Source organism: Gossypium raimondii, unplaced genomic scaffold (assembly GCF_025698545.1).
Source record: "Gossypium raimondii isolate GPD5lz unplaced genomic scaffold, ASM2569854v1 Contig00268, whole genome shotgun sequence".
Classification (NCBI taxonomy): domain Eukaryota; kingdom Viridiplantae; phylum Streptophyta; class Magnoliopsida; order Malvales; family Malvaceae; genus Gossypium; species Gossypium raimondii.
In genome coordinates, this window is record NW_026291368.1 from 56,141 (window position 1) to 74,577 (window position 18,437).

General features: G+C 32.5%; 1 protein-coding gene and 1 pseudogene across 1 annotated transcript; both read left to right on the plus strand.

Moving 5' to 3' along the window:
- Positions 1-14,017: 14,017 nt before the first annotated feature.
- Positions 14,018-14,585, plus strand: LOC105795644 (major strawberry allergen Fra a 1.05-like; annotated as a pseudogene).
- A 1,469-nt stretch (positions 14,586-16,054) lies between these two features.
- On the plus strand, positions 16,055-17,501 carry LOC105796868 (major strawberry allergen Fra a 1.05). Its single transcript, XM_012626701.2, has 2 exons — positions 16,055-16,879; positions 16,967-17,501. The coding sequence occupies exons 1-2, from the start codon at positions 16,696-16,698 to the stop codon at positions 17,260-17,262; spliced, it is 480 nt and encodes a 159-aa protein (XP_012482155.1). The 5' UTR covers positions 16,055-16,695; the 3' UTR covers positions 17,263-17,501.
- The last annotated feature ends 936 nt before the right edge of the window (positions 17,502-18,437 follow it).

An 18,437-nucleotide genomic window follows, 5' to 3' on the forward strand; every position in this document is an offset into this window, starting at 1 on the left:
AACCAAGGCACAATCCCATCAAAGATTTAGTTTTCATAGTTGCATCATAAAAGAAAATTTAATATTCAAAGAAGCATGCTTAAGCAAATTAATTCAACAATAAAACCACTGTCCTAACGAGCAAAACTTTGAAAAGCAAACAGGCATTTGCAATGGTAAATCACACCAGGAAAAGGATTATGGCTCTGCTCAGAAAAGCAGCAATGGAAACAGCATTAGTTTGAATCAGACACCTTCCCATAAATAAACAATACACAGTTCTGGATCAGGCACCTTTCTTTCATTGTAACAAAAAACAAGTTTAGCTTGATTGAATCCCAATCAAAGTCGGCAATTTTGTTCTAAGTTAAAAACTATTGCAGCTTTGAAACATTATATGCATGAACATGTTCTGTGCTGCTTCAGTTCACATATGACTCTCTGCCAGACAATTGGCAAGCCATCCACAAGTTGTAATTTAAGTGGTTTACTTTCTTCCTCGTTTTGGTTTTCTATATTTTATTATTCTTTTCCGTTAAGGATGGATTGAATTTCCAAGCCAAATAGTCAAGATTTTGGTTTGAATTTAACAAGCCATGAATCCTAGCAAATGTTAAAATTGGTGGCTAATTTATGCACCAATTTTTACCACCCAAAAATTACTACTATCATTTTCCAATTGGCAAGTCTTATTAAATGTGGCTATTAAGTCTTATGAAATGTGGCTATTAACTTGAAGGAGATGTAAACTAGTATAAACAGGCTTTAGTTCGAACTAAGCCATGAGACACACCATTTTTTTTAGAGTGAATTAGCTAGTGAGTGGTTAATTTGAGAGCAATTGAATAATAATTCTTGGGCAATTTTTCGGGTGTGAGTTGTAAACTTTCCGGGTTGTGTTTTGAGTGTCAAAACACTTATAATTCTCACATTCTTGTTATAGTGAAATTTCTTGTCATCCTTGCCCGTGAAGGTAGGCTTTAAAGTCGGACCACGTAAAGCCTTGCGTCTATTTATTTATTTATTTCACACATTATTTCTTGTGGTGTGTCCTATTTAGTCTCAATAAATTTATTTGTGGTCGTATTGACATACTTAGTCTAATCCATTCTCAACAAACTGGTATTAGAACTTCGTTTCGATTACTTTTGTGGTATTTGCAAAGTGGTTGTGCTCTTGATTTTTTTTTTTTTGCTTCCATTGTCACTTAAAACATTGATATGTCTACAAGTGTATCATTGACTAAATATGAAGTCAAGAAATTCACTAGGAAAAATAGTTTCAGTCTATGGTGCATCAAGATGCAAGCAATATTGGTTCAACAAGGATTGCTCAACAAGGATTGCTTAAGGTGTTGTTTGGTAGAGACAAATTGCCAAACATGCTTTTAAAAGAGAAAAACACAAAAACACACATCTGGCGTAATCTATTTTAAAACATATTTTTTTTATTTTTTTTTCTGTTCGTTAATATAAAGAAGATATTAAATATTTACATTAAATCTTTGAATAGCGTAAGATGTTACAACATAAAACTTTATTAAAGCAGACTATTCATGGTGTAGTGTACTATACGTCACACTCCTATGATATCTTTGTATGCATAATATCGTAACTCATTGCTACCTGGTGCAATCCTGGCTTGATCTCTCCTGGCGTAACCACTCTACAGTAGAACTTGAAACATGAACAAATACCTATAAGTTCAAATAAACTTAGTGAGTTTTAATTCTAGATTACGTTGAAATATTTCTAGTTAAATTCATCATCTTGAAGGTTTTGGGTTTCATCTCTGTCTTGTGTGGATATTTTTCTGTAACGGCGTATACATATTCATCAATTTCCATGCTTGACCAATCTATTCACAAGTCACTCTTCGAACTGATTTCAAACTTCACCAATCAATACAGATCTCATTTCCTTCTCAAAAAACAAATGTAATTCTCAAAAGAATATCCATACAGAACCTATCTTTGACAGAATCTTCTTCAAACAAACATTGAATACTTTTCCCCCAGGATGAGTACTCACAAATACTTTTCCCCCAGGATGAACTCCATATCGATCTTACCTTTGGTGGATTCTCATATTGATTATGATAACTATCAAAATACCAATAAGATCATATCTTAAATTAACCCCAAATCACTTATACTGATAATGAAATATTCTAAATCATTTTAAGAATTCCAGATGACTACGTAACATATCATGATAACGTCCAACTTGACAAACAACTTAGATTCCAAATAGCCTTTATGCATAACATGAAAATTTTTCAGATTTGGCAGATACTAGATAACTCAGATCACTTTGTAGGAGCCCAATTTTGCACGGGCCCAATAATAAAACAAGACCAAATAATAAAAGTCCATTTACAAATAGGGCTCGGGATATTACAAGCCCAAATGACCCAAATAAAAAAAAACCCTAAGCCCATAACATTAAGTTTTCAGAAAAACACTAAACAGAAACCCTAATTCCTAAGCCTCTAGCCGCCACCGTTCTTATGCCTTCGCCATGTCAGCACGAACGTCGCCCGAGGTTTGACGCCTCGGGAGCACCTCTCCGCACTGTCGGCCAGGGACACCTACAAACAAAGAGAGAAAAATGACAGACACAAGGACAAAAACGGCGTAGAAATAGGAAATGAAAACAATAGAAAAAACAGTGAAAATAACAATTTATAATTGGCTATAAAAGCCCCCACAACAGCATGTATTTTTTTTACAGAAAAATTGAATACAAAAAAAAAACACAACAATCAACAAGAAAACAGAATAAAAAAATTCCAAAAGTGATTTATTCTATTTTTTTTTCGAAGTAAATAAATAAATAAAATTTCACCTGTCGTTTGTTTGTCGGTGCCTCCTCCAGTTCAAGAGGTCGTCGAATCCCTAGGGATTCGACCGAGGTTGCGGCGGAGGGCATCGAGAATAGAAGGGTTTTCTTCCTTTTTGGGAGTTTCAGATTTAGTCGGCATTTTTAACTCTGAATCGGAGTTCTACGCAAAAAAGGGGTTAAAATGGGTTTTTCGAGCGATCTCTGGCCACTGGAGACAGTGTTCACCGTCGCCGGCGACCAACGGCCTCGACGGACATCTGTCGTTCCTATGGCCAAACTCTGAGACCCTTTCAAAAAAAATGAGAGAAAAGAGGATTTCTTTTTAAAAACAATTCAAAATGATTTTTTTGAAACATTTTTTTGACTTAAATAGGGTCCCCTAAACGACGTAGTTTCGTTCAGGCCCTAAACGCCCCAAAACAGCATCATTTTGGGCCCTGTTATTTTTCGCATGTTATATTTTAATCCTTTATTTACTTATTTATTTATTTACAATTTATGCTTTTAATTTCATTTTTATTCTAATTTAGTCCTTGCTTTATTTAATTTTAACCTGTTTTGAATTTATTTATTTATTTCTTCATTTATTTGTGTATTTATTATTCCTTTGACCCTTTTAATAATTAAATTCATATCATTCATATTTCCTTTTACGATGCATTTTTCATCCTTATTATTATTATTATAATTTTATTAGTCATGTTAATATTATGATAACAACTACAGTACAATGATCACTATTATTACTAAATTATCTTTTTTTATTGCCATCATAGTCGTGTTATTATTACCCACTTGCATAATACTTTTATTTTTACTTATTTATTCATTTATCATTTTAACGTCATCATTCCATTTTTACCTGTTATTATGTTATTTCGCTAACACCGTGTTGTATATTGTGTTAAAACATATTCGTCCATTTTATTCTTAGATCTAGATAAATAAGAAATATATCATTAAAAAGTAGCATTCGTTTTACCACATGAATAGAAAATATTTTAAAGGAAAAAAGGTAATGTTCATTTTTTTTGGAATTAGAATGGTCGTGTTTCTAACTCACGGAATATGGTTTCTTTCTAAAACCGAGATACTTGAATATCAATTTTAAAAATAAAAAACGAGATTTAAGTAATGATCAAGTAGTGTTTATTCTCGATTTCGAGGATTTAAGGCATTGTGTCCTAACTTACGGGACATGATCCTCTCTTCTCGATTAACTTGAAATAAGCCCCTTTCGTGAAAATTAATTTAGTTAAGTAATGCCTTAATACAAAAAGGGGTCATGTTTTAAACTCCCTTCAAATTTTCAATTCTTGACACTAAGACATCAAGTAATCAACTAGGTACCAATTTTGGGCGCCATGAGGGTGCTAATCCTTCCTCGTGCTTAACCGACTCCTGAACCCGTTTCCTTGATTTTGTTGACCAAAAATCATTGTTTTAGTAAACCAAACCTTTTATTAAAATGATCAAATTATGAGGTAATCTGATCACACCTTATAAAAAAGATTGGTGGCGACTTTCGTTTTCGTTTTTTTAAAAATAAAAAGTCGATTTAAAAAAAAAGTTTCGACACAAGTCTTTACATAGCGTAGACAAACTCAGATTTGATGATCACATAAACCATCCATATCTACAATTACACCAAGTTCTGTAATAGCTCGGTTTTAACTAAATCGGAACAATGGTTTTAGAACAACAAATCTGAGGTCGTAAAATTATTTTAATATTATTATTTTTATATTTATAGTATTTTATTTGATATGTGTGAAAATTTTGTGATTTAATTTTACCGATTGGTTAGTTAATTTGATAAAAAGGACTAAATCGCGTAAAGCGTAAAAGTTGAGTTCTAATAGCTAAAGGTATTAAATAGCTATAGAACCTTAAAGTAAAGGTCCTTAAGTGGTTAATAGACCATTGGAGAGTTAGTGGAAGATGATAGCATGGTAGTTGGTGTAGTTTTAAATATTTTTAAAGGTTAATTTAGTCATTTGATTATTGATGTTAATAATAAATAAAACAAACAAAATTCATTAATTCATTCATCTTCCTAGCCGATTTTTAACAAGAAGAAAAAGCCATTTTAAGGGCTTGATATTCGGACAAGCTTCTCAAGCTCAATTAGGTACGGTTTTGACTCGGTTTTTAATGATTTCTACGTTTTTGAGCTCGTTACAGTTTAATCTAGCTAGCCTGTACCTTCGTTTTTGAAACTGTTATAGATTTCAAATGATGCCATTGTTGAATTCTTGGTTGTTTAAGTGTTTAATGATAGATTATGAAGGTTTAATGTTAGATATACAAGTTTTGTTAAGTGATTTTTGACAAAAATGTCAGAAAGGGATTAAATTGATAAAATGTGAAATGTAGTGGTTAAAAGTATGAATAAAGTGAAAATATGGGCTACTAGTAACATGTATTAAGGGTCTGTGTGATTGGCAGTAAAATGTTTTCCGTAAAATGATTTCTGGAAAATGTTTTACTTTTCTGTAAAATGATTTACTCGAAAATATTTTCTGGTGTTTGGTAAATCATGTAAAATATTTTTCATTGTTTATGATTTCACGAAAATATTTTCGAAAAAGTTGTTTTACATATATTAATATATATTAATATATATTAATAAATTGTTTTACATATATAAATTTTTGAAAGTACCACTTAAAATGAAAGCATGAAAATGAGTTTTCTTGTAGGAAATTGTGAAAGAATTGTAACTAATGTGTTGAATCATGAGTTTGATTGGTGCAAGATTTTGTTATATATTATTAGGTTATCTTTCCGTATAATTAATTAATTAATTAATCCTCATTATATATTTAATCAAGAATTTGAATGGAAAATTTGAATGGAATTTATTTAAAATCAATATATTATTAGGTGCAAATTTGAGGATTTGGATGAAAGATGCAAAATTTGTTGATGGAGTAACTCAAACAAATAGAATTTCAAGATATGCTAATGGTCTCCTACATGCTCTTAAACATGTTCAGCATGTTACCAACTCATTTCACAAACAATTGGCATATGAAAACGAGTCCAAAATCTCAAGCATAAAGTCTCTTATACATTAGCATAAATTTCATCAAAGAAAAAATGATGAACCAGACATTAGCTAAAAAACTTATACATGCACATCAATAAAATCCTAATTGCCTTTAAACCTAGTGCTTGCCCATTGCAACTCCTGAGCCTAATCCATAATCAGAAGGCAAGGGATCAATGCCACCAATTTCACCCCAATCTTCAACACCATAAAAACCAGCAGCTTTCCTTTATTACCTCCATCAAAGCTCTCAAACTCATTACTAGAAGAACTCAACTTCCATAAACATTCAAATCACCAAAAGACAACACATCATTCCCCATGTTAAACTGCAAAGGAGAATCACTTCAATACTTCTTTTTAATCTATTAACTCAATGCTAAAACTAAACCATGGGATCAATTATAATGCAAAGGACTAAAAGCATTAACAATTTATTCCAGTAAATAAGACCCACGGCATTCAGAATATCATAAACTACAAAAACATCTACATACCCTGAGTTTCTTATACGTTACAACTAGAAGAGGAGGAATAAGTGAATACAGATCACACAGTGGTCTTATAAGTGCTGAAAAAGTTAGGTGCTCAATAGCCCTGCAAAAAAGTATGATATCCTTGAAATAACTAAACAAATAATATTGCTTAACATCCATTCTCAAACATTAAGCACCTCAGGATAAACTGCATTTGAAATTCAATTAGCATAACTCAAACATCCATATCATTCATTAGCAGGAGTCTAGGAGGAATTGCAATGGAATACACTATTTGCTAGTATGCTTAACATAAAAGAATCTATTGTCTCCATGAAAAAAAAGGATTATTTAGTGCACCACTGGTGAAGCTAAAATCTCCACATAGGACGCTACTAATCTGCTACATGCTTATTAAGTACACGATTACTATCTTATATGCAAGCCAAACAACCGAGACAACCACAAAAGACTCAAAGAAAAGTAGGCGAAAGAAGGTGAAAGACATGGGTGGTGAAGGAAGCTCAGCGGTCCGAACCACCCAGAGTCTGATACTGTCTGAGGCGGTGGTCCCTAATCAGTTGTGATTCAGAGTTTGTAGAAGGGGAGGGTAATTGAAATGGAGAAATTCCTGATATTCTTTTTCTCTGTATGTAAACATATTGGTTGCTTGACCATCTTTTTGCTTTAGTGGAAATCAAGAAGAGTGTCGTGAAACTAGTAGGCAAGAAGGAAACAACGAAGCAAGATGGTATAAGGAAGCAGTTGAAGGTAAAAGCTATTATAATTGAGAGAAGAGCTAAAACATACAATGTTTATCAAGTGTATTCACAACTTCTCATGAAAGAAAAAATACCAAATATTCTTTTTTTTCTCTCCATTTTCTCTTCTTATCTGGTCTCTAAAATTGGAATCAAAGCTATAACAATTCCACTCAAAAAAGGGCAAACACTAGAAACACAAAATCCAAATCCTAGTAATATAAACTGTCACCAAGAATTTACTGGTATTTCATCGGTGCCTTTTTCATGCATTTTTAAATGAACCCAAAGCATCCCTTCAGAAAAAAGATTCACTTTCTCAAGGCAGTGGATCAAAAACTCAGAAATCAAAAGGAAGAAACAAAATAAGCCTGTTGCAGAAATACCGATATCATTGTAATTCAGCAAAAATAAGCAAGATTTATAATCATGTACTTAATAAATGAATCGGGTCAATCGCATCTACTAACTGAAGCTTTAAAGGTAGAAATGTTGAGATTTTTATAGTGAAAATAGCAAGAAAATTAAAAGGGAAAGCTTCCCTTTAGTGAAGAAGTGGGGCTCGAGTGGTGTAGGGAAGAAGAGGATGAGTTTTCATCCTTTTTCCAATTTCTAGAAAATCCAGCAAAAACCACCAATTTCATAAAAACTTGAAGCTTTTGGGTGACTCATCGACATATCTATGAAGCAGAGAGATGGAGAAGGAAGATGAAGCTGAGAGACAGAGATGGCGAGGCAGAGATGAGGAGGAGAGGCGGAAGCTTTGAGAAATGAAAAATGTCTGCTGCTTAGAAGAGAATGGAAAATGTCTGCTTAGAGAAAAATGGAAAATGTCTTACCAATTTTGAAGGCGTAAGACATTTTCCGGAGGAATGGGTTTGATTTTACCGTGTTTTGGAAAATGTTTTACTAAAGGACTTCATTTTCCCCCAAACAAACACTGGAAATGGTGTAAAATGTTTTCCGGAAACCATTTTACAGCAAACAAACGCACCCTAAATTTGGCCAAGCATGGGTTTAATGAAATTATGTGTATTTTGTGTTGTTTTGAAATAGGGACTAAATTAAAAAATGTGAAATTTTAAGGGCTAAAATGCAAAATGCTCATTTGTGTTTTTGGATGAAATTAAATGGATTTGTGATTAAATGAGTTAAATTTGAATTGATTTAGATCAATAAAGAAAGAAATCAGAGTTCGATCGGGGAAAGTCGAAGGTTGTAGAATAGTCGTTCTGATCCGTTCATTTCTGTACAAGGTAAGTTCATAAGTAAATAAATGTTTTCAAATTTAAATGTATATGTTTTATACATGGCTGAATTTGATTAATTATAGATATATATATTGCCGAATTTGATTGTTTTATATATTGCTAAATTTGAATTGTTTATAGTTATACATTGTCGAAATTGATTTGTATATGAAGATAAGTTGCCGAATTAATTCGTATATGGTTATACAATGTAGAATTTGATTTGTATATGATTATACATTTCTAAACTTGATTCATATATGGTTATTCATTGCCAAATTGATTTGTATATGATTATACATTTCCGAATTTGATTCGTATATGAATATAGATATTGTTGAATTGATATGAGCATTGGATGACTTGTTACGTGCATGAAATGATTTAATTACGAAGTCGATAACTTTGAATGAACCTTAGAAAATGTATTGATTTTGATGACATGATATCAGCACTTCTGAGGTGTGATTTCGTGTAAGACCATGTCTAGGACATTGGCATCGAAGTAAGAAAACGTGTAAGACCATGTCTGGGACATCAACATCGTATATGATTCGTATAAGACCCTATCTGGGATAGTGGCATTAACATGTAAGACCATATCCGGGATATGGCATTGTATGAGCTTTATATGATTTCTGTGTGTTCTTAACAAATCCAAATGTGAATTTAAGTTGAATGGTTCAGGTATGTGTGAAGTTATATGTTTATAAAATATAAAGGTAAGTTTAGTACTTAATGTAATAATATGAATTTATGTGAGATAGTTAAATATATATGTGTTTAAGATATATTTGAATTGGACCTAGTTGAATTGAATTATAAATATTATTGAAATGATTTATTTGCTTATGGCTTACTAAGCTTCCAAAGCTTACTTTGTGCATCCTTCTACTGTTTTATAATTTATCGAAGCTAGCTCGGACTCAGGGATCGTCAGGAAATGTCATCACACTATCGATCATCTTGTTGGTACTTTTGAAGCTTTTATATATATGGTATATGGCATGTATAGGCTAGTGAACTTTTGTTATATTTTGAATTGTAATTCTAGCCATGTGAGTTGGCTTGGAAATGGTGTATATGATGGAGTTGTGTTTGGGATTATGTTATGAGATGAATCATGGTAATTGATATGTATGTATATTAGATATGTGTTTAGCATGCTTATTACGATAGGTGACATTTTTATGATTTAAATGATGGCAAAGAATGAATATGTTTTATGATTGATTAGATGGTTATTAATTGAGTTCGGAAAAAAATTGTAAATGAGATTATATTAATTTGTGCTTGAATTGTAATGAATGATTGTTTTGAACTGTGTTTTGATCAGTAATGCCTCGTAATCCTAATTCGGCGATGGATTAGGGTTAGGGGTGTTACAAGTTCTATGTACTGACGGATTATTAAGGTGAATTCCCTCTTTTAGAAACACTGTTGCGAACTCTTTTCAGGAAACGCCCCTCAAAGCACATTCAATCTCAACACAAGGCTAACCAAACATAGTTATCTTCAAACTTATCAGATCTTTATCATAGAGTTAGTTAGTAAAGAAACCTTAGATCTTACCTAGATCTTGTCACAAAGGCGATTAACTAGATTTTTGCCACGAAGGCATTACTGAATATGCCACATAGGCATTACAAAATACACCACACAAGCCTCACAAAATATGCCACTAAGGCTTTGCAGATCATGTCACACAGACATCATAGAGAGTTACATGTTTACTGTCCCGATGGACTTTCTCAAAAAACAAGTGCTTAATTAGACCAAAACAAAAATATATTAGCAATAAGTCAGCTTGAGTGATAAAAAATACAATCACCTAATACTTATCTAACAATACTAATACATATTGAAACTCTAAAAGAAACTTGTACACAAAAGATAAGTTGATTAATCAAATCAATCAGCACCTAATCACACCAAATATCTTACCAACTTAGTTCAATTACAACTAATCAACATAGCAAAAGAGCTAAAGGCAACAATCTATCTTGTTGCAACATGCATGCATATAACATGCAACAAAACAAGCTTAGCTACATATAAGACATTTCTTAACAGAAAATTTTGTGTACATTTATAGTGTGACTGAAGGCGATCCGCTGATGAACATGCTTGACAAAAAAACTTACAAAATAAAGTTAGAGGCCTCTCCAGGTGGATGATCCATATGTAAGAGTAGTAGTAAATATTACAACATGGGTGACATTAAGCTAAAGGAAAAGGCAATCAAGGCAGGCAAAGAAAAGATTTCGTGTGTATTCTTCAACCATTGAAGCCTACCTCCTTCCAAATCCCTATGGCTACTAAAAATTCAGTATTATGGTAGCATCCACTTCAATGAATATCAAGCAATTGGTTATATTTCTTTCTAGTTTTTAGTTCTGCAGCAAATGAACTTCAGATTTCTAATAAAGACTTCATGGTTTGCCTTAATTACCAAAGAGTTTGAACTAAAATGTGAAACATGTAATAAACAAAAGAGAATCCTATGTATTTACTAAATCTTGTTGTGTGAGATACTGAGAATAAAGAGTTCATCATCTTTCATCGTTCAAGATTTACTATATTAAATTTGAACATTAACAAACTCAAGTTTAAGAAGAAATTTGAAACTAATTTAGACATATATTCCTTAAAGGTCAACCTAGAAGGTAAGAAAATTGTTGGGGAAATTCAAATCCATAAAAATCTTTATTGTTTGGCTATCTCCCTACGTTTTTTGGGTCATTGATATAATGAATTCCACTAGCTTTGGTATTAAATAATCTTGGTCTTATAAAACCCTATTGTTGGGGTTTTAACAACAGTAAAAGAAGAGAACAAGACAGGGAACAAAGGAGCGAGAAACTTGACATAATTTACTTCGTCACAAACGTGCAGCAAGGAAGCAATCTGCTTTACACAACTGATATGCTTGCTCATTCAATATGAAAACAATACATTTATAATCAAAATACATCACCAAATGTTCAACTAATCCCACTAATCAACATTGGGACTATTAAAACATTGCTTGTATGCATGCTACAGCAATTGTACATGCTGTATGCACTCAACAAAATCATAATAGCAACATGCACTTTAACAAAAACATAACAGCAACATGGTTGGCCATTTTCAACACTCCCCATTGGCCTCCGTGTTGCAAATACCAATCATTCATCAAGTTTTTTGAGCTTGGCAGTCCTTAGATGCTTTGTTTCAAGTTGACTCTGCTCAAATAATTCATTTTCAACCTTGGCCATTATCAAGCAAATTTAACTTATACACTTAACTATCCTAGTCTTTTATGCCAAAGATTTGTTCATCAAATGGAGTCTTCTCCTCCTTCACAGCCTTGGTTGGCAACTTGCCTCTTTCAAACACATTTTACCTTGTTCCTTTGTTCATTACAGTCCTTTTTCTTCTTACACATACTCCTTTCTACTGTGGAGTGTCTTCATGCACATACTCCATCAACTCCTAATTCAGCTTATCCCAAGCTTGTTTGGGAGTCTCATAAAGGTGAGTTGCTGCTACCTTAACAAGCAGCCCTCAAAGATGTCAGACTTTGGCAACTTTTGTCTTTCTTAACAAGCAACAGAAGTAAAATCAATGGCCTTCAAAGACTTAGACTCTGATACCTTTTGTTGGGGTTTTGACAGCAGTAAAAGAAAAGAACAAGACAAATAACAAAGGAGTAAGAAGCTTGACATAATTTACTTGCTCACAAACGTGCAGCAATGAAGTAATTTACTTTACACAACTGATATGCTTGCTCATTCAATATGAAAATAATATATTTATAATCAAAATACGTCACCAAATATTCAACTAATCCCACTAAACAGCATTGGGACTATTAAAACATTGCTTGTACATATGAATAAGCTGACTTATTAGCTCAATCACACCTAAACCCATCAAGACATCAACAACTAAGTTCATTTTCAACCAAACTAAATTACATTGCAACTAAAATACGAAATATGTTATTGCAACATGCACAATTGCTGCAGCATGCATACAAGCTATATGCACTCAACAAAGTCATCATAGCAGCATGCACCTTAACAAAAACATAACAACAGCATGGTTAGCCATTTTCAACACCTATTATCCAAACTCTTCATTTTGTATAGTGTGTCTACATCCAACACTCAACATCTACTATAGGAACCTGATAACACAATAGGACGATGGAAGTGCTCAAGATGGTTCAAGTACCTAACACCGAAGTTCAAGAGACAGCTTTTGGGGCAATTACTGAAAGTCTAAGATTTCACCTTTTTTATCTTACAAGAACATAACCATGTGAAATTTGGCACATAAATCACTGATCAAATTGAATTTCTGGAACTATGGTGGCTGTAATAACATGTTATGTCAGGATTTCATGTTCATACTTTTCATGCAACATGTTTTATTTCTAGAAAACTAAGAAACTATCACCGATAATTACTATGTCACTCATGACTATTCATTATTCTTGAAGTACCTGTATATAGTGTCTGTGTTATCTGAGAATTAGTATAGGGATATGATCCTCATAAAACTCTGCAGATACATGAAATACATAATAAAATTAAACTTAATTGTGTTAGATACATACCTATGTCTGGAAGTCTAACTAATTTAGAATAATATATTGATTACAATGTCAAAATAAAAGCTGCAACAATATTCTGATAGTCCAAGCACTTGCATCCAAGGTTTTGATATCTTAAAATGTCAGTCTATTAGAGTACTAATCTTCTTCTGAGTTCCAATAATATTGCTATGAAGATTTAATAATTTGTTCATTTATGATAAGCTTGATTGAAGATATAAGGAAGATACGTACACAAACCAGAATCAATTGAAGATTCAATAATTTGTTCACTTATGTCGAAGGTTGGTCAGCATGCAACACCAGTAGCAGTCAAGAAGCAGGCCATGCAGGCCAAGCCATGCAGGAGCTGCTGAAGCAAGTGCAGCTATTGATCTTTTGTTCATTTTGTAACTTTAGTTTGATGAAATATGTTTTAGTTCATTTTGAACCATGTGAGGTTAATGTTTGATGTAATTTGATAGTGATTGTGCTGTTAACTCAGCTTTGTTTATGTGTACAAGCTTTGTTTTTCAAGTTTTAATGTATTAATGGTAGTAGGTACTTATTAGGTGACCATACACTGATTTTGACAAGCTTATTGCTTGGTTTATGTATTCGCATTATGCCATTTTCTCAATTCTGAATGAATTCATAAGTTTTCTTTCCATATACTCTCCATTTTTCTTGTCCTTGCTTCTTTTCTTCCTTCTAAAATTCTGTTGTTTCTTCAGCAAGAGAGCCTTGCTGCTCAAGCCACAAGCTAATTTGCTTGCACTTGTTCTTAACGCCAACAATTTATGATAAGCTTGATTGAAGACATAAGTAAGATAAGTACACAAACCAGAATCAATTAAAAAATATTACTAAAGTACAAAATTTCACTAAATGGAAAAACATCCCATAAAATATAAAGAAATCACCAAAGGTTCCAAAGGCTTGAAACTCACAACAGCAAAATCTTGAAGCTGACACTATAAATACTACACTTATATATCAGATATGTACATCAGCAAACATAAAACATATCCTCTGCAAACTGCAAAGGAATCAAATCCCAATTCACTTGAAATCATGGGTGTTTTCACTCATGAATCTGAGGTTTTACAGCAATCCCACCAGCCAAGATGTTTAAGGCTTGCATCCTCGATGGAGACAACCTTATACCGAAGATTGATCATCATGCTTTTAAGAGCGTTGAGTACATTGAAGGCAATGGTGAGCCTGGTAGCATCAAGAAGCTCACCTTTGGAGAAAGTCACTTCATTTATATAACATTATACTTTGAATCATATACATATGTGTATATTAAACCTGAAGGGAAAAGGTGAAAGTTATGTGTTTTTCTTTATGCAGAAAGCCAATTCAATTACATGAAGCAGAAGGTTGAAGCACTAGACAAAGAAAATTTTGTGTATATTACCGAAGGTGATGCATTGATGAACAAGCTTGAAAAAATCACGTATGAGACAAAGTTAGAGGCCTCTCCAGATGGGGGATCCATATGCAAGACTACTTGCATGTATTACACCATAGGTGACTTTGAGCTCAAGGAAGAGGGAATCAAAGCAGGCAAAGAAAAGGCATTGGAATATTCAAGGCCATTGAAGCCTACCTCCTGGCAAACCCTAACGCCTATTGAAACTATCACAAGATTGAGATTGCATCCACTGCACGCAATGAATATCGAACATTTGGCCTTTTTCCTTTTAGTTGTAAGTTTTCCATCATATGACCTTCAAATTGCTAATAAGAGTTCATAGTTTGCCCTGATTACTAGGAAGCTTGGACTAAAAAGTGAAACAGGTAATAAACTGAAGAGCATACAATGTATTTACTGAATCTTGTTGTGTTAGATATCCATTGAGAATAAAGAATTCATCATCTTTCATCTTTCAGTATTTACTAATTATATATTGAACATAACAAACTCAAGTTTAAGAAAAAAGAAATGATATAATTCCACTAGCTTTAGCATTGAATATATCTTATAGAACATATTATCCACCTTTAATTATTAGTTGGATAAGTTATATGTAATGGATTGTGTTCTTGGCTTAAACATATATAGTTCATACATTTTCTCTAAATTGGAATAATTTTAGTCATAATTCAATGATCCCAAAATTGCTCCTCTCACTGTGCTAAAATCAAGTATTTAACTACTGCCAAAGGACTCTGGATTAGTATCATCAATAATGTTATCCGGACTTTTCATTTTATATATCCGTATCCAAAACTCATCAACAAGTCCAGGTAACATAATGAAAGAATTGATAAATCAAAGGTACCCATTGACTGCAGGAACCAATAATTCAATGGGAAAATGGAAGTGTTGAAGAGGTTAAAAGTACCCAACACCGAAATGGGGTTGAAGAGAGTTTTTGGGAAGATTTCACCTTTTGTTCTATCTTAGGATAACATAACGATGTTAAATTTGGTACTTGAAACATTGATCAAACAGAATTTCTATCACTATGGTGGTGGTAATAACATTTTCTGTAAGGATTTCATATTTGTACCACCTTTCTAAGTCATTTCATTTATTTTGTTACTTTGCTGCAACGTGTTATATTTCCAAAAACTAACCAACAGTCATCAACAAATAATATGTTGTTCCGACTTTTGTCTTCTTTTTTTCTTAAAGTACTCATATTTGGTAACAGTGTGGAAATATGATCCTTGTAGGCCTTTCAAAAACATGAAAATCATAGTAAAAATTGAACATAGCCACATAGCCATGTCTGAAAAATCGGAGTAATATAATGTATTGGTGTTGAAGTTGGCAAGCATACTGCCATGGTGCATCAGAAACAGCCCGAGCCATGCAGTTGCAGCAGAAGTACAAGCTACTGTTTTATTTTTGTTTCTCCAAGTGATGTTTTGTAACTTAGTTAAAGTCGAGCTAAGTTGTACTTGATTATTAGGTGCTGATAAGTTGATAAATCAGCTTACCTATGTGTGCAAGTTATGTTTTGTAAGTTACAATGCAATTAGTGGAGTTAGGTAGTGTTTAGGTGTTGATTTGCTTATGCTGACCAGCTCATGTCTGGTATTTGTATTGGCTTTATGCCATTGTTCATTTTAATGAAAAATCATCCAAGAATTTATCATTCTACACCCTCTCAATTTTTAGTTTTCATTTTTGTTCTTCAAAGTTTAATTCTATCATTGTTTGTTCTGCAAGTCTCGAGCCTTGTTGCTCAAGAATCTGTTCTGTTCCTTTGTCTTTGTTTCATTGTTCCAACAATTGGTTACAATATCAAACTAAAAGCTGCAAGAATAAGCTACCAAAAAAAAAAAAAAAGGCTACAAGAATAATCGAATAGTCCAAGCACTTGCATTCAAGTTTTTGATTGATTAAAATATTAGTCTATTAGAGTTCTTTTCCTTTCAATCTTCTTTAGAGTTCCAATAATATAGTTCTCAAGATTCATTAATTTGTTCATTTATGGTAAGCTTGATGTTGTATATTGAAGAGATAAGTAATATAAGTACATAAACCAGAATCATTTGAGAAATTGTAGGTGTCTTTCTCATACTGAAGTACAAAATTTCTGTAACTGGCAAAACATTGATCCCATAAAATATAAAGAAATCATCGAAGATTCCAAAGGGCCTAAAACTCACAAACAGCTAAATCTTGAAGCTGACACTATAAATACTTCCCTTATATATCAGAAATGTACATCAGCAAACATAAAAAAACATCCTCTGCAAAGTAGTAATCAAATCCCAAATCACTAGAAATCATGGGTGTTTTCACATATGAATCTGAGGTTATTACAGCAATCCCACCAGCCAAGATGTTTAAGGCTTGCATCGTTGATGGTGACACTCTCATTCCCAAGATTGTTCCTCAGGCTTTTAAGACCGTTGAGTACATTGAAGGCAATGGTGAGCCTGGTAGCATCAAGAAGGTCACTTTTGGAGAAGGTCAGTTCATTTATATAACTTTATACTTGGAATAATATATATGGGTATATATATAATGGTGAAAAATTATATGTTTTGGACATGCAGGAAGCCAGTTCAATTATATGAAGGAGAAAGTGGAAGCATTAGACAAAGATAAATTAGTGTACAGGTACAGTGTGATTGAAGGGGATGCATTGATGAACAAACTGGAGAAAATCACTTACGAAACCAAGTTGGAGGCATCACCGGGTGGGGGATCCATTTGTAAGACCAGCAGTAAATATTACACCATTGGTGACTTTGAGATCACAGAAGAAGGAATCAAGGCTGGCAAAGAAAAAGCCTTGCAAATATTCAAGGCTGTTGAAGCTTATCTCCTGGCAAATCCTGACCAATGTTGAAAATATCCAAATATTTTGTTTGCAGCCGCTGCAATCAGCATATTAAATGTTTGATTGCATTTATGCTTAATTTTTCCCTTTTGTATGTTTGTGTGTGTTTCACCTTTTAAATTTGCTATTGCTGGTCCAGGTGATCTTTAGTTAGCTAAATAACAGGTCAATTTGTCAAGCTTATGTTATCAGTGTTTCCAGAAGTAAATAAAGAAGCTTCAAAGATATTTGGAACAAACTGTAATTGATGCAGGCTATTTATTGCAATTGCTGGTGCATCATCTATTTATCTTCATCTTTCTTCCTTTCAGGATTTACGAAATTGGTGAACAAACTGTAATTCTGTCAATAGGATTTGGAATTTGGTTGATCGAATCAGGTTTTCTGGTTTGATTATAATAGATCGGTCTATTGACATCTTATCAAATATCTATGATTTCTTTCCTAATTTAAATTCGAATTTGAATTTATATAATTGCTTTAAATCTAATTTGTTGAGTTATTCAATTGATTGAATTTTAACTCAGTTGACACAGATATTATTACAATGATTAGGAGCAGTAAATTTGAGTGCGTTTAAGCTTCTCTTATTCTGTCGGAAGGATTAGTGATAAAAATAAGTGTTGATAAATGAGTTGAATAAATTTATTTTTAATTAAAATTAAAATAAATTTAATTTAATTTTAAATTCAAAATATAAGGTACAAAAATTGGTAACATAATTAATTAATTCAATTTTATAATTAATTTATTATCATTTCCATTTTGGAAAATATTTTAATTATTATATTTATTAATTAATTCAACTATTATTGATATAAATTAATTTTAATTGCATATTATATCCAAATTTGACTTTACCTGTTGCAGGCATTAACTATAAAAGCTACAGATCCAAGGATTAATATCACATATATTCGGTAACCCAAATAGTATGCATGCAAAATGGAATCTACTCATTACAGTGTCAACAGTGAGTTGCCAGAATAATCTAACAGTCCAAACACTTGAATTCAAGGTTTTGCTTTTTTATAATATTTAATTAATCTATCATATACTTCTTTTCCTTTCAATCTTCCATAGCAACAAATTTATTTTCAAGATTCACTAATTTGTTCTTTTATGGATTTACAATGATGCTTTCTCTGCTAAAGTACAGAATTTTAATTAAAATCTATTGATGA

What these genes read in the sequence shown, in the direction of transcription:
- LOC105796868 (XM_012626701.2), top strand. Translation starts at nt 16,696, where the DNA reads ATGGGTGTTTTCACATATGAATCTGAGGTTATTACAGCAATCCCACCA. An exon ending in GAAGGTCACTTTTGGAGAAG is followed by an intron (nt 16,880 to 16,966) that starts GTCAGTTCATTT and finishes TTGGACATGCAG; the next exon opens with GAAGCCAGTTCAATTATATG.